This window comes from Pelophylax lessonae (genome assembly GCF_965119305.1).
Source record: "Pelophylax lessonae genome assembly, chromosome: 7".
Lineage (NCBI taxonomy): Eukaryota > Metazoa > Chordata > Amphibia > Anura > Ranidae > Pelophylax > Pelophylax lessonae.
Genome location: NC_138774.1, coordinates 178,527,000 through 178,548,966, shown reverse-complemented (window position 1 = coordinate 178,548,966; position 21,967 = coordinate 178,527,000). Strand labels below are relative to the sequence as shown.

The window sequence follows — 21,967 nt, the reverse complement described above, 5'->3', positions numbered from 1 at the left end:
TGGACAAAAATATGGAAACCCCAGGTTAAAGAACAAAATCATAACCTAATATGGCATTGAACCGCCTTTAGCATCCAAGATAACCTGAATTCTCCTGGAAATTGACAAATACAAGTTGTGGATGGTGGATAATAGAATCTGATACCACTCTTCATGCAAAAATCATTTCAGGTCTTGCAGAGATGCCGGAGGCGGAAAACAATCGCCAAACCTTGTTCTCCAAAATTGAGGTGCAAGACTTTGTCTGCATGCTCATCAAACCACGATTTGACAACACCACCTTTGTGAATCAGAGCATTATCATCCTGGTAAATGGGGCTATCTTTGGGAAACAATGTCTGCACCATGGGGTGCACATGGTCTGCCAAAATTTGTACATAGTCACTGGCAGTGACTCTACCTTTCAAGGTGATGATAGGGCCTACAGAATACCAAGATATGGCTGGCCAAACCATGCTATGCTTTACTGTTGGCACAAGAAAGTCCTGGTCATAATCTTGGGGCGGTGTTCCCCACATGTAAACACATCCAGTTGTTGGGAACAGTGTGAAGCTCGATTCATCAGACCATATTACAGTCTTACATTGATCAATAGCAGATGATTTATGGGTGTTGCACGACTCTCTCTTCTTCTGAGTATTATAATCAGTCACCAGTGGTTTGGCAGTTGCAGCTCACCTATGAATGTTTTGCTTATGGAGTTCCCTCCACAAGGTTTTTGTAGACACAAGTTTAAAGCGGAAGCAAAAGAATGTGAAGAAAGGGGGATAGCTTCATGGGATGGTGGCGGTTGGAATTTTAAGTCCCCATTAATTTTTTTCAATGGGGGTTTTTGTGATAGGACAAAAAAGGTCAGCTCATTGGGGAATGTTCTGGAAATTTCTGGGGGGGGGGGGGGGGGCGTTCCTCTAGGATAGGTCATTTAAAGTCAACTGACACCCCAGAACATTCAACATTCCAGAAACTTTCAGGACCCTTATTGGCTGATTTTGTTTACAGTTTTAAAGTAGTTATTGATTAAATAACTCATGGTGAATTAATAATTATATTTGTGAAAAACAATAAACAAGGCTGCAGCTGTTATTAACTGCTTGTCGTCCGCGCTATAGCCGAAAGACGGCTACAGCACAGGCTTCCCTGGATGTCCTCTCGTGATTGCCCTGCCCACGCACCACGTTTTGTGAAAGCTGAGTTCTTCTGTCACAACTGATCACAGATCAGGGTAAAGGGCCAATCCCAGCGGCCCTTTACCATGTGATCAGCTGTAAGCCAATGACAGCTGATCACAGGATGAAAACACAAGCCAGTTATTGGCTTTTCTCTCCTCACACTCACAGCATGAGCAGAGAATGAGAGAGCCAGCAACAGGCTTGTGTTAGGGACATGTGCACTGACATCCGTCTGTAATCGAATATTGGTGAAGGAGTCTGGACACGGTAACAGATGTGCATGAGAGGCGATGTTCCAAGGACAAACTGGATGCTGTTAATCTATCCAGAAGTGGTGAGATCTCTGCAAACAGCTACTAGCTGTACATCTATCTGTCTCCCATCCCCGCTCAGCATCCTTTCTACCACTAGACCTGCACACCACACATACCCAAAATCATCTACCACTCCAGGTTATCCCGTGTGCTGCCTTATATCAAGCGGACAACTCACACTGCTAACAAGTATGGAACTGTCTGTATGCTTATTGACTGAGGGTCTGATTTACCTCCGTGCAGTATGTAAGGGATTGGAGCAGGGATTCATTCCGAACACCCTTCTGAGCCCAATAATAAACCTGGATGGCCTCAGTTTTTCTGGATTTACTTTTCCCTGTCTTTTCAAGCAGATCTGCTGCTGTGGACTGTGAGAGTATTGGTGGTTTCCAAATCCCATATTGCCTTGCTTGATACAATTTACTATGCCAACTCAGATGTAGGTGGATGGATGAAAAAGTGTGTCTGGTGCATCTGCTGGTCTGTGGTGACAACGTTGTCCTTATTTAATCATGGTTATGGTGGAGGTGGTCTATTCAATCATTTGTATGTTTAAATAAAAGTATTTTGTATTTCTAAAACCGGGTTTTTTCCTCTGTGATGAAACTCTTTAGGACCTCTTTCTCTTTAAAGTATATCTTGCAATCAGTCTAGAGCTTAACACTCTCCTTTCAAAATATCTATGAGTGACGGCTAACATTTCGCTAGGGATTATTTGGAATATCATATTTCCTCCCTAGTTTTCTATTGAGGCAGAGCTGAAGACTTTTAGCTCCTTCTAATTATATGCACTGATTATCAGTGTCCTGATTATCAGTGCGATCCAAACAGTGCCTACCAGTGCTGCCAATGTTTTCCCACCAGTGCTGCCAATCAGTGCCCACCAATGCTGCCAATCAGGGCCCACCAGTGGCACCTATCAGTGCCCATCAGTGCTGCCAATCATTGCCCATCAGTGCCTTCTCATCAGTGTCACCTATCAGTGCTGCCAGTCAGTGCCTCTCAGTGCCATCCATCCATGCCATCTATCAGTGCCCATCAGTGCTGCCTATCAGTGCCCATTAGTGCAGCCTCATTACTGGCACCTCATTAGTGCCCACCAGTGCCGCCTCATCAGTGCCACCTATCAGTGCTGCCTATCAGTGCCTCTCAGTGCCATCCATCAATGCCATCTATCAGTGCCCATCAGTGAAGCCTATCAGTGCCTCTCAGTGCCATCTATCAGTGCCCACCAGTGCTGCCTATCAGTGCCCATTAGTGCCGCCTATCTGTGAAGCCTCATTAGAGACACCTCATTAGTGCCCATCAGTGCTGCCCATCAGTGCCAATTAGTGCTGCCTATCAGTGCAGCCTCATTAGTGGCACCTCATTAGTGCCCACCAGTGCCGCCTCATCAGTGCCACCTATCAGTGCCCATCAGTGCTGACTCATCACTGAAATGATAAGTGTTTATTTATTTTTTTCAAACTTTGCGGCCTTTTTAAGTTTGTTTAGCAAAAAATAAAAAACAGTTGTGTTTAAAGGGATTGTAAAGGCAGAATGTTTTTTTTTTAATCTTAATGCATTCGATGAAGAAACCCTTTGTGTGCAGAGAAGCCCCCTCCAACCCCCCTAATACTTACCTGAGTCTATCTCTAACCAGCGATGTTGCAGGAGTGTCTCAGCTGCCCGGGACTCCCCTGCCTCATTGGCTGAGACAGCAGCGCGGCGTGATTGGCTCCCATTGCTGTCAGTCAGCCAATCAGGAGAGAGGGGGCAGGGCTGGGTCACGAATCTATGTCTGAATAGATACAGGGAGCTGTGACTTGGCTCGGGTGCCCCCATAACAAGCTGCTTGCTGTGTGGGCACTCAACAGGAGGGAGAGGCCAGGAGCACAGAAGAGGGACCTGAGAAGAGGAGGATCTGGCCTGCTCTGTGCAAAACCACCTGCGCAGAGGAGGTAAGTGTAACATGTTTGTTATTAAAAAAAAAAAAAAAAAAAAACAAGACTTTACAATCGCTTTAAATACCAGCATTAAAGAAAATTCTTGTGTGAAAAAAATGCTAAAACTTTCATATGGGTACAGTGTTGCATGACCATGCAATTATCATTCAAAGTGTCATTCAAAGTGCGACAGTGCTAAAAAGCTGAAAATTGGCCTGGGCAGGAAAGGGGTAAAAGTGCCCAGTAGGCAAAGTGGTTAATCTAGTTTGGTGTGTCAAGTGTTTTGTATTTTTGGAGTTTATGCCGCCTACCATCCCATGTTACATCACTTCTGCTTTCAATGCGAAACATGTCATCACTTTCACACCTGCAAATCATGTAGTGTTTCCATATTTGGGTCCAACCCTTATATTTCAGATGTGTTTTAATCAGTTTCCCAAGTGTTTATCATTACATGCCCATCAGAAGCCACTCTGTGTCATGCTGATGTCAGTGACGTAATGTAAACACTGCTTAATTGTTACAGTAATTCTCTTTATGTGGAAGGAAGGCAAGGTATGATTCTCCATTCTTTGATTACTCATTGTTAGTGCCTGTTGGTGGAAGACATGTTACCTTGTGTTTAAAGGGCCAGGGCAGCAGAGCATCATATTCTCCTTTCATGATGGCGAAGAACAGGGAGACGTGCGTACCCTTGCCAGCTCCATCACCATTTAAATAAATGCGGAGGCACACTTTATATCCATACCTGGCAGTGTAGAAGGCTGTAAAGAAAAAGAAATGAGGCAATCAGTCAGGAAATTGTCAGTGTGGGTATGATTAAAAGCTTTCAAGCCCTGGGGAAGAATGTAATCTGGGGCCCCATCATGTCTCTTACAAAAACCTAATCTGTCCGGTTTATAACTTTATGGGTTCGTTCAAATGTAGCCCCATCCCTTGCAGACTTCACTGTGACTGGCATAATGTAATGTTACAGTAAACCACCAATGTTAAACTTACTTATCTCCTTGGCATGACACTCTGTTCTGCACTTACTGTATGTACATTGTAGGATCCCGTAGTAAAGTGGTTGTTAACCCACTTTGACAACTTCACATAATTCTCTCTCTTCCCTGATGAGAAGTGCTCCTGTCTCTGTGTTTTATAAAAAAAAAAAAAAAAAAAAAAAAAACGATGCCTTTACCGTATTTCAGAGCGATTCCCGGTGATGCCGTGACCGGCCAGCTCTCTCCTCCTCCTGTCTGACAGATTCAGGGGGTGGGGCTGAGATTCCCTTGCTGACATCAGGCAGGGCGAGAGCAGGAGAGGGGAGAGAGAGCCGGCCGGTCACGTGATCGCCGGGAGCCGCTCTGAAATGCGGTAAAGGTGGAATTTTTTTTAATAAAACACAGACAGGAGCACTTGTCATCAAGGAACAGAAAGGATTATAAAGGACAAGAAAAGTTATAACAGCAGTAGGAGGGGAGGGGACGGGCACTGACAAAGGAGCAGACAGGTAGAGAGGATGGGGGCAGAGAGCTGCGGATGATGGAGGCACGTAAACTGATCACGGTGTCAGGGCTCAGCAGCCATGATATACCATGGTCAGTTTACAGAGGGGAATGTAGAAACTGGCAGGATCAGCATGCTTTAAAGGAACAGGATCTCTTTTTTTTGGGGGGTTAACAAACGCTTCAAATTCTTATACCAGCACAAATCTTGAATTGGATGGTCTCATTATTGATGACGTTTTGTTTCCGCATAAGGTAAGCATAAGGAACACCACAGCAGTTAGTGTGGCAGTGGACAGTGTCTAATTTCTGCAGGGGCTCCAAAGGGGCGCACAAGAAGGGCCCATTCACACCAGATGGAGTGGGATTGCACTGGGCAGTTAATCTAGCACAGTCCCTAGGCAAGACAGGCAAAATGCCTTCCCTCCCATGTGCCTGGTTTACCGTGTTGCGGTGGTATGGGGGCAGTATACACAGAAAAACAATATGGCCAGCCATACATTTTGTTAGCAAATCACAGTGAGAGGCAATTCTCTGTTTTGCAGCCAAAAAAAACGTATTGAGATGTCACTATTGCAATATGATTCAATAAAGTTTGTTACAAAAAAGTGAACAGTGTGATGTGGCACGATTGGTGCATCAGCACTGCAATTATCCAACCGGATCGTACTACACACCAGCTGCTGTTTTATGTAAATAGACCCTAAGGCTGACAACAGACGGGTGTTTTATTGCAGCGATTATTCACCTGATTTGGTACAGCAACAAAGAAAATCATAATGATTTTCTTCGGGTTCATTTTTAAAGCATTTAAATGCTCTGTCACTCAGAGTTTGGGATTCATCAGCGTTTTGGCTAGGTGGCAAAATCGCTAGTGATAATTGCCCTTTTTCCATGAAATGTTGAAGTAATACTTAGCTGCCAGTCGTTGAAGGAGAGAGAAGTGTAGTAGAGCACAACCCAATGATGTAGCAAATCACCAACAACTCTAGAGATCAGATTGCTGTTTACCATCGTTGTTAATCACTGGCATTAGCGATTTGCAGCAGTGATTAATCTCTGCAAAAATATTGCCTGTATGTTATCAGCCCTAAGTGCCAAAGGGACCATTATTCCCGGTTCACACTACCGCGACTTGTCAGGCGACTTGGCCGCCTGACAAGTCGCGGTCCATTTAGTGCTATGGGAACCATTCTAATAGGAGCGACTCAAGTTCCTGCACTACTTTTGACCGAAGTCGGAGCGACTTGCATTGACTTCCATTATGTGAAGTCCGTTCAAGTCGCGTCGAAGTCGCGGTGCACGGCGACTTCACTAGTCGTCCCCGAAGTCGGTTCGCCATAGTGTGAACCGACTCTTAGCCACAAGTTGGGCACCAGGAATATAAACACTTCAAATAGCACCTTCTTCCAGGAGGAGAACTGGTCACAGCCAGGACAGTCTTAGGCTTCATCTATAAGCGTACTTAAAGTGTTACCAAACCCAGGACCCTGCATTCACTATATATGTTCTCCCATAGTACACAGAACATGGAAATTCAATTGTTTTAGTAAATATAAACTGCTAAATACCTTTTCTCATCAGCAGCATATAGCAGTCTTGTGATTTCTAGGAGTGCCTGGTTAAAGCTTGTAGGAGAAGTTTTCATTCTACTCTGATTGTCCTATGAGGCTACATGTTCCCTAACTTTCTGTCTGGACAGTGCTGATTGGCTCTGTGCTGATCACATGCACCCTCTCAAGCAGAAAACAAAAACTCTCTAGCAATACACACCACACTGAGCATGTGCTCAGTGACTCCAACGGCTCTGTCTTATCAGGAGATGGATTGGGGACAGTGGAAGAAGGGGAGAATCAGAGAAGAAAGAATCAAACTGCCTTTTTACACAAAACAGAGGATTAACCCTTAGGTTCCACAGTGAGTATAACAAGCATGCTTTACTGCATATGCAGACTGATTTTACTCTTGCGGGATTAGTAACACTTTAAGCATACACCCATGTGGGAGCCATGTTTGCAGAGAATAGGACTGCCTGCACGGGATGCACAGAGCTCCCCCCGTGTGAACAAGGCCTTATAGGAGGATGAACCTGCTGAACCTCCATGACTGTGGTGTGGTTTATGTACAGTAACTAGAAGAAGTATGTACAAAAACCTCCCACAGCACACATGCCCTTTTTCTCCTGTTGTTGAGACTTGTAGTTCCCTTGTGTTTAGCATTTACTCAGACACAACATCTTTTCTGTAACAGTCATGTCTCTCCTGACCTCAACATTAAAAAAAAAACCCTGAAAATTCCAAATCAGTTTCCCTTGGCGGATGACTCAGTGCAATTATGGGATTTGAAGTCATTCTTTGAAACACTTAACAACTTAAACTATCACCGCAGAATTGGGCAGCGCTCCCAATCCTCCGTCCGTAACCAAATACTGCCAAGTACTTATTGTAATTAAATGGTTTTATTTAAATCATTAAGTCGGGAAATGTACACTTAACATGACTTTGTTACTTTCACTTTGCTCCACAAATTTGGTGTTCAGCTTCTCGTGTAAATGTTTCCACTGCACATTGCAGCTTGAAAAATCTCAGTACAGCTTTTCTTTTTACTGAGCTAAAATAGCCCATTCATTGCACACAGGCGTGTAAAGCCATACATTCTTCAGTAAAAAAAAAAAAATTTAGAAAAATCTGCATTTTTGATCAGTAATTTCTGCCTCATGTGCGCAAATGTTAATTTGTATATCGTGCAGAATGAGAGATGCGAGAATAAATTTGCGTGAAAATGAGCGAACGCATATATGCAAAATGCACATAAATATGCGCAAATACATACAAAAAAAAAAACCACCTGAAATTACATCTGAAAAAGTAGATGCTCAAACAGGAGTATCATGTGCAAGAGGCCTAACAATGACAAAAACATGAACACTTTATAAGCATTTATGTTTAAGTATTCTATATAGTTCTAGCATCTGTGCCTGTATCTCATGCTGTGAACCACTGTGCTACCAAGGGGGGGTGGTTTGTGGTCTGTTTTGTTTCTGTGTTGTGCTGTTTGTGCCGAAAAATCTATAAATAAAAATGTTAAAAAAATATATTCTATATAATTCTACAGGATATCATACAGTCATATAAATATAAAAGAATATAAATAGTGTATGATTGGAGGGCAGGAGCATGTTCTCCTCTGATGCACTGACTGATGTGAATGGCTCAGTGTTCTATACAACGCTGCAGAATATGTAAGAGCTATATAAATATATAATAATAATTATATTATTATTATATATTTATGACTATGGTGGAACCAAGCTATGTAAATGTATAATAATAGTAGTGTATAATATAGTGTATAATATATAATACATATATATATATATATATATATATATATATATATATATATATATATATATATACATATAATATATATATATATATAATATGATAGTGTATAATAATAGTATAATAATAATAATAGTATGTGACATTGGAGCTGTGAATTGTCCATTACCCATTTGTTGTTTAGCTCTAGGTATAGGTGTAGTAGGATGATATACCTGGAGAATAAAGGCTGATAGCTCTTCCTGTCGCAGCATCGTGACTTTTCTGCGTGAAGCTGCTGATCTTCCATAGAAACACCCCGTCATATGAGGTTTGCTCGAGAGTTGACAGACGCACGTGCAACTCATTTATTGCCATCTCCTTCGTGGCCAATGTGCAACGTAAGTCAGTGATCTGCAAGAAGAAGAGGACGGTTTAGTTATGAGGTGTGATTATTATTTCTCTTGCCATAAACACACAGCTTGTAATAACTCCCTGTCTTACTTCAGGTGGACCTGAACTCAAAAAGAGATTTGCTATGTTACAGGCAACGTTTAAAAGTGTTAATTGTGCCGGTTGCCGTAACTTGCACTTGTAATCCCAGTTACTTGGGAGGCTGAGGCTGTTGAATTGAGTCCAGGAGCTCTGGTCTACCCTGCACTATGTCGATCAGGTGTCCACGCTAAGTTCGGTATTAATATGGTGGCTCTAGGGGATGAACGCGGGGCCACCAGGTTGGACTAAGGAGGGGTGAACCAGCCCAGGTCGGTAACGGAGCAGGTCAAAACCCCTGTGCCGATCAGTAGTGGGATCGCGCCTGTGAATAGCCAGTGTAGAGCAGCCAGGACAATACAGTGAGACAGAGTCTCCCCCTTTTAAAAATTCTAATAATAAAAAAAAATTGTTAATTGCGCCTACTCAGTACTCAGGATATGTATTTTTCATCTTTATTTTCTCCTAAAAAATACCATTTTGGTTTCTGGTATGTGAGTGCGCCTAGGCACGCCTGTGTCTGCAGTCTCACAGCTAAATATCTGAGGTGTGAGATCTAAGACAGTGATGCCCATAGCTCCCAATTGTCCCTGATTTGGAGGGACTGTCCCTGATTTGGAACTCAGTCCCTCTGTCCCTCTTTCCTCCTTTTTATTTGTCCCTCATTTTGGTCTGATCTACAGAGTTGTATACAAAATGCACTTTTTGTCTTTCAAAAAGTTTTTCCCAGTGCTAAACTTTTCATCCAATTTCTAAATTGCTGTTTTTGTAAATTCCAAAAGGCAGTATAAAGGAATATTAGCGGTTTAAAAGCACTTGTGGGTTTAACTAATCATTTTTTTTTTGTACAATTCTCCTTTAAGGGGTGTAGCAGGGTGTGTGTCTTATCCCTACATAATTTTGCTAAAAGGTGTCCCTTGTTCGCATCTCAAAAAGTTGGGAGGTATGCTGATGCCTAAGAATACTAAGCTCAGAACATAGAATCATAATTTGGTGATGTCAGTATTGTGCTGCTCACTGTTGTCCTTGCTGGAGGACCTGATATGAGGAAGTAAAGCTGTGCCCTGACCAAGATGGCCACCTCCATAAAGAGACATAATAAGTTAGTAATAAGGACACTTTTTTAGGGAGACAGCATCCAGAATTCCATTCCCCTTTTAAGCTGACTGAGCCCATTGTCATCTCCCCTGCATCCCACTAATCGAGCGGAGATTTTTAGGTTTAATGACTGGACATAAAGAAACAGGTGATTTTGAGCTTTCATTCTACAATAAAGCTGATGGATAAAGGTAGATCTTTTCAGATATTTTCTGATTGATGAACAATGTTTTTGTATGTGTTTGTATGTTTGTTACCCCAACATTTCATATTCCTGATATCTGCCTGCTTTACCATGTACTTGCATGGAAAAGTATCCTGTCCTCTTTGTATTGCTTCCTCTGTGTGAAATCCCTGGTGTTTCTGCATTACCTCTGCTTTACTATAAAAAAAAACTGACCACACTAAGCAGGAGAACACACTGTGGTCAGTTCTCTAGCTGTGCTGAGAATTCAGCCTGCTTTCCCTCAATGATCAGACACTCCTCCCAGGTACAGCCTTTCACTGGGAAGCTCAGTGTACTGTTGCTTCTCCTCCCCCCAGCTCTTATGCAGCTAAGAACAGATGGTACACAAGGAATGTGCTCACTTATAAAAGAGGGGAAAAAGGCATTGATAATGTTCATTTCTTTTTTAAACTGAATAGATTGTTTTATAAGGTGATCGTTTACAATCACTTTAAGATAATGGAACAAGCATACACTACACATGGTCATTTCCAGTCCCTGGAAGCTTCAATCAGTGTAGTCTGCTGCTGTCGCATGTATTTTTCAATAGATTGATAGATCATTCATGTGCAGATCACTGTCCTATATTTATGGGTGCCTGAAATTTTTCCAGGGTCTAAAAAGGGAACCTCCAGTAAAAGTTCTTGGGACAGGTGACACTATTGCCATAGGTTGTGAGGCCAAAAAGCATTCATGAGAAGTGCACAAGTATTTTAAACTCCCAAGTGGAGCAACTTACATGCTAATTATTATATATTATTATATATTATGTCAGTTAATGATGAACTGCAAATCCCAGCAGGCTCTGCCTACCAGTACTTGAATTCTCAATCTCAACAGCATTGTGGCCAAAATTGGCCTCTTCCAGCTTCCATGCTTGCTTTTAGCAAAGATAGTAATGGCGCCTCACTTTTTGTTCACAGGCTTTCACTTTCTGCTGCTCCTCATTCTTCTGCTCCAGTGCTGCTTCCAGTTTGCCGTTGGCACTATCAACCTCACGGTTCAGGACAGAAATTATATTTTCAAAAACTTGTGTCCTGGTTTCCAGCATAGCCAGTCTGGTATAGGGATCTGTTTCTGTGGAGCCGCCTCCATTCAGACAGCCACAGTCTGTGGCAATGTTACTGTTCACAGCCTTTACATCCCCATTTGGTAGGTTGGAAATCACTTTCCGGACAGCCTGAGCGGTGGAATCTTGCAGGGGGTAATGGAATCCATTCTCAGTTGGCTCTGGCAGGGACAGGCTCTCTTTGATCTGCAGTAAAATGGGGGCGACCAGAGACAGGTGTGCCACCACAGAGGATTTCTCATGTTCCTTCATCTTATCTCTGCTGCCCTGCAGGGAGAAAAAAAAAGTTATGATCTTAATTATTTTATGAATACACTTATTAAACAACATCTGGACCTGAAGCAGTTTATTGACTGGATAAAGTAACGTGTGCAAAGAGTCAGCCAGATAACAACTTCACTAAAACTATATTGACTCAAAGGGAGTTAAAGTCAAATTTAATTCTGCTATTTCTTCTTTATTGGACACCCAGGAGCTTTATGTAATAATCTGATAGTATGCTCTGCATATTAGAACATTATGGCAGACTTCCATGTGTTGTGGAAATTGTATTAATATTTGTGTGGACATTTTTCAGGAAGTGTTTTATTTAAATTGCTATTATGTCTCCCAGTGTCTGTTTACCAGTACCCGCTATGCACAGCAAATATGGCTTTAAGAGCCGGTTCACACTGAGGCAAAACGACTTCGAGGGGCGACCTGCAGGGACTTCACATAATGGAAGTCTATGCAAGTCGCTCCCAGGTCGCCCCAAAGTAGTACAGGACCCTTTTTCTAAGTCGGAGCGACTTGTGTCGCTGCTATTAGAACGGGTCCTGTGCTAATCAATGGCGAGCGACCGAGCGCAACTTGTCAGGCTGACAAGTCGCCTGTCAAGTTGCGCTAGTCTGAATGGGGTCTTAATGGCATTGAGGAAAGACTTAGTTGTGGAAACCTTCCATTAAATGGAGACTGCATACCACTAGCCTGATCTCCCAAACAGCGGGCGCTCTGAGCGGCTACTGCTGGAGCGAACTCCAATCCGGATCTATGGCAGTGCGATGTGAACTTCACCGTGCAAATGTATATCAGCCAGCCAGGGCCCTGGTATTAACTGGCGGAGATATGTTTGTGATGTGGAATTATTATCGTTTTGTTTTTGATAAATATCTGCCCTTTTGCTGGATCAATGGTTGGTAGCTTTCTGTTTTGCTCGATCCGCATGATTAAAATACTGCTGCTATTTCCTTCGCAGATATAGTCTCATTTTCTGGAACAATAGCATAATCACTATCAAATATGTTTTTTATTAATTATATTATATAAGATTCGCTCTAACAGGTTATGACGGGAGTGCACCTGTATGTATTAGCGGGGCCGCATTCACGAGAATCAATGCTAGTTCCATTGTATAGTGTTGGCAGCCATTTTTAGCAATAGTGCATTGTTTTCGCTTTCACTTAACAGTTGGGAACTCTTGCACACGGTCAAGTTTGTGCATAAGCATACACTCCCCTTTGATATTGTACTTTTAAAAGTATACATGTCTGATTGGTTGTGTTGACGCCACTCCCCTGTATACCCCCTTTGTTCTCTGACTATAAAATAAACACGAGAGCTGCCTTGGGCAGAACGGCTTCTATGGACATCCGAACTGAAACAGCCTGTGTGCGTCTGTGTCTTTGGGGATGGTAAGTGCGTTAGGATTTCTTTATACAAAAGAGCTGTACATTGTACTTTTCAGCACAAGGGATTAATTGGCAACTGCAGATCAAGCAGAGGCTAAAATACCAGCTTCCTTGGCTGTAATGGATAGGAGGTTAGGAGGGTTTAGTTCCATATTAAAAAGTTGCAGGGTCCAGAACTACCATCCCCATTATCTTCTATAGATTTGGAGGTTAAAGAGAATTACAGCTGGCAAATGTATCCCCCCCCCCCCGAATGACCCCTTTGAATCTGCTTCCAAGCTCAGTACTTAAAGGAGAAGTAAGGCCAAATCTATTTCAGCCCTACTTCTCCCATGGAACACAGGGGTACCCTTCATTCTGCACTCCTGTGGCTCGTTTTCACATGACAGTGGGCTGTCGTCTGATGTCACTCAGCTGGTCCAGGCACTGGAGAGATCCTGACTTTATAGTTAGGATCCACCTAGATACCTGGACCTGCAGCTGGCTCAGCCCCTCCGTAAGATGCTGGGAGACTAAGCGAGTTGAACCCTTCTTCTTCCACAGCTCAGCGCATCAGGCCCTGGCTCTCTTTTCACTGAAGATTTAGAAGTGAGCAATCAGTGGCTTTTGATCGCTCAGTTCTCTGGATAGACTCGACGGGGGACAGCTGCAGCTGGGATCGGTGCTGCAGCTATCTAGGTGAGTTTGATTATTTTTTTGCATTCCCAAACTTCTCTTTTAAAATTGTAGTAAATGCTAACTATAGCTATTTTTATGTTCCCTCTCCCTTGCCCCTACCTATGAAGCATACCCTGTAAAAAGATCTGTGTATTTTAGGGATAGGTTAATCTTTAATAATATGTTACACCCATATTCAGGATGTAACATGTAACATGTTACTAAAGCAGTAGCCCCCAACCCCCCTGCCCACGCAGCCACGTCATTCTCTCACAGATTTCTATTAATGTATGAACAACAAAACTCATTTACAACCACAGCTGACTGCTTGTAGTTCTCAATGAACTGTGAAAGCCCTGGTGAGCACCCTCGTAATTCATTGATCCTTCCTGCTCTTAGTAACTTAGTAACTATCTGCTCTGTCTATTTGTCTTGTTTACTGTTATCACCAAGACTAAAAGTAAAGGAAAATCCAAAAGGGCAAATTTGGTTGTCATCAAAACAAGAATAGAGTGAACATCTTGCAATGTGGACACTTGTTTTGGTGACAATCATGTATTCCCTTACTTTGAAGGGATTCCTCTCACTTCCTGTTTTGGCTATGGGACAGGAAGTGAAGGGAAATCTCCTCAATGGCATACAGATGGCAAAAAAACTGACAGGGGTTATAACCCTCCCTTACTCTATCCAAAATGAAAATAAAAAAAAAGTGTTGCCTTCAGTTCTACTTTAAATGCAGGAAGTAAAAAGTAGATTTTGTTTCTGCCAGGACTTTTGTATGCTTACTGTTGGCATTATACTTACACTGGCTGTCTGATAATATTGCATGTTAAATGCCATCCCCTGTCAAGTTTTTTTTAGTTTTAAATGGTGCAGGGGAGGGTGAAAACCTTTACTGGGTTTTTACTCCTGTCCATATCCCCATTGGAGAGACTTCTCTTTACTTCCTCTTCTAACACCCATTGATTAGATGGAAAGTGAGGAGAGATATTGTCAGGACAGCAATATGTGTTTACAGAAGCTCTTAAATGTCTCCCCTGTGCTAAAATAATGCTGCTGTCTGTGTTTCCTTTAAAAATTCCCTATATTTTCTGTTCTGTCTGACATCCAACACCAACACAGAGGTAAATCTTCACCATTGGGACACAGACAGAGGGTTTAACCCTATAAAAGCAAAGTTTCCATTAGAATTGGGCATTCAATTCTATATTTACCTGTGTTGCCCAGTAATTGAAATAAATAGGTTTTTCTCTTAATTGTCCACCGCACTTACCTTGTATGTGCAGCCCAGCAAGGAAAAGCGACATTTTTCCTTCCAGTTATTGTTAACGGGATTCTGATTCTGTAGTAATTCAAAGTTTTAGTTAGTGACATTGTTATTTTTTTCTTGGAAATATAAACTATTTTTAGAGGAACTAAAGTCAAGGAAAGGAAACCTGTATATTTTAAATTTACATTCTTTCTTTTTATTTGTTTTCTTAACAATTATCAAACATAAAAACTTCATTCAACATAATACATTCATTAAAATGACGTAATATTCCCCAAACTATAATCTTCCCAGCTATCTCTTCCTCCTTCCCTCCCCCCTTCCCACCAAAAATTAAATTAATTAATTAATTAAAAAAGGAAGAACACAAGATACCTCCCCTCCCCTTTCTCCTCTCTAGGGTCCCACATTTTCCTTTCTTGACCTTTCCCATGTAGCCAGTTCTCTACATATTTGTAATGTTGGTGCCGCTGTCTGTTCTCTATCTCCTTTGCCCAACATTTCCATATACCTCCCAGATTTCTTAAAGTGTTTGTAATAGAGAACGGCCGATATATCAAGGGCCGATACGCACTTTCCCCAATATATCGGTATCGGCCCCAGAACTGGCCGATATTGCCGATATTTTTGTGACGTCATTCTGCCTTCTTAGGCCACCCCCCTCACCTTGGACAGCCTTGTCTGGAGTCGGGACTAGTCTCGCCGGAGTGTATAACAGCCATACACTCACCCACAGCAGCCCGGGGCAAGCCAGCCACCCACACCCACAGGCCCTGTACCAGCCAGCCAGCAACAGGCACTGTACCAGCGAGCCAGCCAGCTACCCACAGGCCCTGTACCAGCCAGCCAGCCACCCACAGGCCCTGTACCAGCCAGCCACAGGCACTGTACCAGCCAGCCAGCCAGCCACCCACAGGCCCTGTACCTGCCAGCCACCCACAGCCCCTGTGCCAGCCACCCACCACAGGGTGCCAGCCAGCCAGCCACCCACCACAGGGTGCCAGACAGCCACCCACCACAGGGTGCCAGACAGCCAGCCACCCACAGGCCCTGTACCAGCCAGCCACCCACAGGCCCTGTACCAGCCACCCACAGGCCCTGTACCAGCCAGCCGCCCACAGGCCCTGTACCAGCCAGCCACCCACAGCCCCTGTGCCAGCAACCCACCCACCACAGGGTGCCAGACAGCCAGCCACCCACCCACCACCACAGGGTGCTAGACAGCCAGCCACCCACCCCAGGGTGCCAGACAGCCAGCCACCCACCACAGGGTGCCAGCCAGCCACCCACCACAGGGTGCCAGACAGCCAGCCACCCACCACAGCATGCCAGACAGCCAGCCACCCACCACAGGGTGCCAGCAAGCCAGCCACCCACCACAGGGTTCCAGACAGCCAGCCATCCACCACAGGGCTCCAGACAGCCAGCCACCTACCACAGGGTGCCAGACAGCCAGTCACCCACCACAGAGTGCCAGCCAGCCACCCACCCACCACAGGCTGCCAGCCAGCCAGCCATCCACCACAGGGTGCCAGCAAGCCAGCCATTAAACATTAAACAAAAATTAACATGTTCAGTACCAGATTTGTGTCAAAAATTGTCTTTATTTTTCAAAACTTTAAATGTACGAAATATCGGCCCACACCGATATGCGATGGCCAAAATATCAGTATCGGCAACAAAAAAAACGATATCGGTCGATCCCTAGTTTGTAACCCTAACCCAAACAAAAAAATGGACCCTGTTCCCTTAAAGCATAAATAACAGCACAGTGCTTGTGCTGTGTAATTTGGCCCCTTCTATCACCTAAAAAAACTGACTGATCCTGCCAGTTTCTATCCTCCCCTCCCCTCTGTACACTGACCACTGTGTATCCTGGCTGCTGAGCCCTGACACTGTGGTCAGTGTACGTGCCTCCATTATCCCCAGCCCTGCTCTCTGCTCTCTGCTCTCCTGTGTCGCCAAGCAGCACACTGAGATGTGAAATAAGGTATTCAAAGCATTTTTTTTTTTATAAAACATAGAGACAGAGGCACACAGGCTTAGAAAACAAGGAGGATTATAGAAAGTCATACAAGTGGCTTAACAACCACTTTAAACTCCAAAAATTTCCCCCAGATGACCTTGCATCTCTCTATTAAATCCTCTCCTGTATATGTTATCTCTTCAATCGCATGCATCTGATCAATTTTCAGAATCCACTCCTTTACACTTGGGGTTTTTTGTGTTTGCCAGTATCTGGGGATCATACCTTTGGCTGCATTTAATAGATGAGACACTAAAGATATCTCTTATTGTGTGTGTTATGGGTTTATCTGTTGTATGAAACAAACATCCCCAGGGTTCATCCTGTATGTGCCCTCTTGTTATTTCCTGGGTCACCTTAATGATCTTCCTCCAAAAGGACTGTATCTTGGTACATTCCCACCCCAGGTTTGCAAAGGTTCCCGGCAAACCGCATGCCCTCCAACACGGGGGGGGTACATCCCCCCCGAAGCTCCGGGGCCTCATCCGGGTCACATACCATCTAGAAAAGCAGCTTAAAACTAATTTCTATCGTCTTAGCATCCTTTGAGGAAAAACACGCTAGTTTTGGTATCCCCTTCTTCTGATGCTCATTTTATTCTGCCCCTAAATCCTGCTCTCATTTCCCAAGTAAAGGCGGGAACTCTGGTTCTGTTTCTTACACTAGGACCTTATATATTTTTGAAATACTGTACTGAATACTAAAAGGAGAGATGAGCAATTTTTTTTTTTTAATGGTTGTGGCAGTGTCTGTGAAAAGTGTTGTATCTGTGCATATCTCCATCTATATAATGGCATACTATCCCATTTTCCCTTTAATTTAAAAAAAAAAGAACATATCCTATCCCCTGTATATTTTACATTTAAACGAAAATGTCCCTCTAAAACCTTTTTGTGTTTTGCCTTTATGCTGGAACTTTTCCACCAGCTTGATATATCTTTTGCAGACCTTGACAGGAAACTTGACTTTTAGTTCAGTTGCCCAGAATAGTTAGTTGTGGAAGTTATTCTGTTAGTAAATGAATGGCGTTTGGCATTGTATCTACAGAGCAGAAGTAGGAAAGAAACTACAATGACTTTAGCTAAAAAAAAAAAAAATCCTTGTAACAAATATCAACTGGCTTTCTGTACAAAAGTAAAGAATCATTTTCAGTTCTTTAGGGGATGTTTTTGTCTAAAATGCAGAACTGTGTCCTACCTTCCCTTTTGCCAGCATTCCGCTTTTCTTCTGCATTTGATCATCTGGGGAACATTTTTCACATTTGTGTTTCTAATAAAAAAAAAAGAATATTTCCTGATTGTAAATTCACATTATACATACTATTCGTGACACCACAGACAGTCCTGGATCCTGCCCTTTAAATGCTGTTTGTGCTTTTCCTTTTTAAAATGGAAGTCTTTCCAGATTTTGTAATTATGTGGCCTATGCGTTTTTTGTATGTCCTAGGTGGAAACTTTTAACCTTTAGAAGATACCCAGCTTTAGTTATTTCCAGGGTCATAAATATCTTTGTGAAAGCTTTTAAAGTCCCTTGTCATGAACGATACTGCTTTCACTTTTAATAGACAGAGTCACAGATCCTCTACTATGGAAAGAATTCAAAACGAGACCAAAAAGGGTATATTTTCTGCAGCTAGAAAACCATACATTCGTTTTGTGTTTAGTAAATGATAACTGCTGTATATTTATATACTAGGGATTTATTATGACTGTTTATCTACTTGATATATATTATACTTACATACATATTCACACCATACATGTATTATAAGTGTATATTTATACACTTTTTTCTTATAAATACATATTTATACTCTGTGTGATTACTACCACTTTATATTTATGGGGCCTATTTTTTATTGTTTTCACTCAAGATTCCCACAACTTTAACCCAAGCATCAGACATTTCTTAACTAAAACATATGAGCAAATATGTAAATCTTGGGTGAAAGTTTTGTAAATCTTGGATTAAAACATTGATAAATAGACCCCATAGTGTTATTGATTATACCTGTTTAGAAGCTGTAAATGTATTATACCTACATATATATTATACATATCTACATAATTCCTCCTGTATTGAATTGTATACATATCTAAATAATTCCTCCTGTATTGAATTGTATACATATCTATATAATTATTCCTCCTGTATTGAATTGTATACATATCTATATAATTCCTCCTGTATTGAATTGTATTGTAACTGTATTGTCTTCCCTCATATTGTAAAGCGCTGCGCAAACTGTTAATGCTATATAAATCCTGTATAATAATAAAAGTAATAATATTAATAAACTTACAGTGGGTACGGAAAGTATTCAGACCCCCTTACATTTTTCACTCTTTGTTATATTGCAGCCATTTGCTAAAATCATTTAAGTTCATTCTTCTTCCTCATGAATGTACACATAGCACCCCATACTGACAGAAAAACACAGAATTGTTGACATTGTTGCAGATTTATTAAAAAAGAAAAACTGAAATATCACATGGTCCTAAGTATTCAGACCCTTTGCTCAGTATTTAGTAGAAGCCCCCTTTTGATCTAATACAGCCAGGAGTCTTTTTGGGAAAGATGCAACAAGTCTTTCACACCTGGATTTGGGGATCCTCTGCCATTCCTCCTTGCAGATCCTCTCCAGTTCTGTCAGGTTGGATGGTAAACGTTGGTGGACAGCCATTTTTAGGTCTCTCCAGAGATGCTCAATTGGGTTTAAGTCAGGGCTCTGGCTGGGCCATTCAAGAACAGTCACGGAGTTGTTGTGAAGCCACTCCTTCGTTATTTTAGCTGTGTGCTTAGGGTCAATGTCTTGTTGGAAGGTAAACCTTCGGCCCAGTCTAAGGTCCAGAGCACTCTGGAGAAGGTTTTTGTCCAGGATATCCCTGTACTTGGCCGCATTCATCTTTCCCTCGATTGCAACCAGTCGTCCTGTCCCTGCAGCTGAAAAACACCCCCACAGCATGATGCTGCCACCACCATGCTTCACTGTTGGGACTGTATTGGACAGGTGATGAGCAGTGCCTGGTTTTCTCCACACATACCGCTTAGAATTAAGGCCAACAAGTTCTATTTTGGTCTCATCAGACCAGAGAATCTTATTTCTCACCATCTTGGAGTCCTTCAGGTGTTTTTTAGCAAACTCCATGCGGGCTTTCATGTGTCTTACACTGAGGAGAGGCTTCCGTCGGGCCACTCTGCCATAAAGCCCCGACTGGTGGAGGGCTGCAGTGATGGTTGACTTTCTACAACTTTCTCCCATCTCCTGACTGCATCTCTGGAGCTCAGGCACAGTGATCTTTGGGTTCTTCTTTACCTCTCTCACCAAGGCTCTTCTCCCCCGATAGCTCAGTTTGGCCGGACGGCCAGCTCTAGGAAGGGTTCTGGTCGTCCCAAACGTCTTCCATTTGAGGATTATGGAGGCCACTGTGCTCTTATGAACCTTAAGTGCAGCAGAAATCTTTTTGTAACCTTGGCCAGATCTGTGCCTTGCCACAATTCTGTCTCTGAGCTCTTCAGGCAGTTCCTTTGACCTCATGATTCTCATTTGCTCTGACATGCATTGTGATCTGGAAGGTCTTATATAGACAGGTGTGTGGCTTTCCTAATCAAGTCCAATCAGTATAATCAAACACAGCTGGACTCAAATGAAGGTGTAGAACCATCTCAAGGATGATCAGAAGAAATGGAAAGCACCTGAGTTAAATATATGAGTGTCACAGCAAAGGGTCTGAATACTTAGGACCATGTGATATTTCAGTTTTTCTTTTTTAATAAATCTGCAACAATGTCAACAATTCTGTGTTTTTCTGTCAGTATGGGGTGCTATGTGTACATTCATGAGGAAGAAGAATGAACCTAAATGATTTTAGCAAATGGCTGCAATATAACAAAGAGTGAAAAATTTAAGGGGGTCTGAATACTTTCCGTACCCACTGTATATATATTCATTATAACTATTTAATAAGATACTGAATATATTTATTATAACTCAATTTATTACAACTTAAAAATGTAGATACTGTATAGTTAGTGACTACATAGTTATAGTATTTATTGTGATTTATTGTAAGCTATATATTTCTGCTGTGTATATGTATTATTCTTACCAGGAAATCAGTACTGAAGATTCTTAGGGAACATTTAGGGCAGACTGTTGTATTATTGATGCATTCGGTCTCTAAATGGTCAGCAAGACATCTCCGCTGCACTGTCAGTCCACAGCCAGTGTGGCACAGAATTTGGGCAAAGTCGCAGAGGATTTGGTGATCCTAGAAGATGTAAAAATCTTATATGATTTATTCATTTCACAAACAGTCTAGGGCAGGGGGGCAGGAATTTTGTTAGGTGCCAGTCACATGCCCTCTGCCTAGGATGATATTACAGTATACTGGAGCAGCGATTGGCTGTATTGTCCAATGTTCACATGCACAGGAAGATGTAAATTTGCTAAGCTAGCCATACGCAGAAAGATTTCTCTATCCACAATGACACACATAAATGGGGGAATCCGTGACAACTGCAGTTGCCTAAATATATAAAGAGGGACTGCATCTGATAGGATGCAATCACTGTTCAGCTGACAATTTTCCACCTGGCTGCTTGGATTTTTTTATCAAAACTTGTCAATCCAGGTGGTGCAGACAAGGTCACTCGCAGATCAAATTTTGGCTGATTCAGCAAGAATCTGCAGAAATTCCAGCTATGTATGGCCACTTTACGTCTCCCTGGGCACGCTCTACGTACAAATGTTTACAATGTCATTATTCTATGAAAAATTGAAGGTGCCCGTGCTCATTTCAGTCTAATAGTTTGGTAATACTCTGATTTTAATCAATAAACAATTGATAGGGGAAATTTCTGTTCTTTGCACTTTTTCTTGGATCCAAGTCAAGAGTAAACAGCGGGACAGGTTGGGAAATTCCCTTTTTGCTTCTATTTAATTCTGGTGTGTAGTGTAACAGAATTTTTTGGCACATGATAATCAATTCAGTATCTTAATGAGACAATTGAGAATTTTACATTTTTGATTTGCAAATACAACAACATTTGACTGACTATAAAACTGATTGTAGCAGTATTACAAAAATTGAAAGTATAACTAAGGAGGGGTGAAAACCACTGTTTCGTTTTTATTGCTGTTTTGTTCCTCAGTTAGGGAGATTCATTCTATCTTATTGTCTTGATCACCTAAGTCATCAGGAATAACAGTGAGGGTTAATCCAAAATGTCAGTTGCCTC

The 21,967-nt window shown here is 42.3% G+C and overlaps 1 protein-coding gene across 1 annotated transcript in view; it reads right to left on the bottom strand.

The window, feature by feature from the left end:
* The window catches only part of TRAF1 (TNF receptor associated factor 1), a 33,908-nt gene that overhangs the window by 2,983 nt on the left and 8,958 nt on the right, over window positions 1–21,967 (bottom strand). The window contains exons 4-9 of the mRNA XM_082264017.1: window positions 20,836–20,997; window positions 17,924–17,995; window positions 14,704–14,772; window positions 10,948–11,373; window positions 8,458–8,635; window positions 4,024–4,172 (exon numbers count right to left, since the gene is read on the bottom strand). Coding sequence (XP_082120143.1) covers window positions 4,024–4,172; window positions 8,458–8,635; window positions 10,948–11,373; window positions 14,704–14,772; window positions 17,924–17,995; window positions 20,836–20,997 — 1,056 coding nt within the window. The remainder of the gene's footprint in view (window positions 1–4,023; window positions 4,173–8,457; window positions 8,636–10,947; window positions 11,374–14,703; window positions 14,773–17,923; window positions 17,996–20,835; window positions 20,998–21,967) is intronic.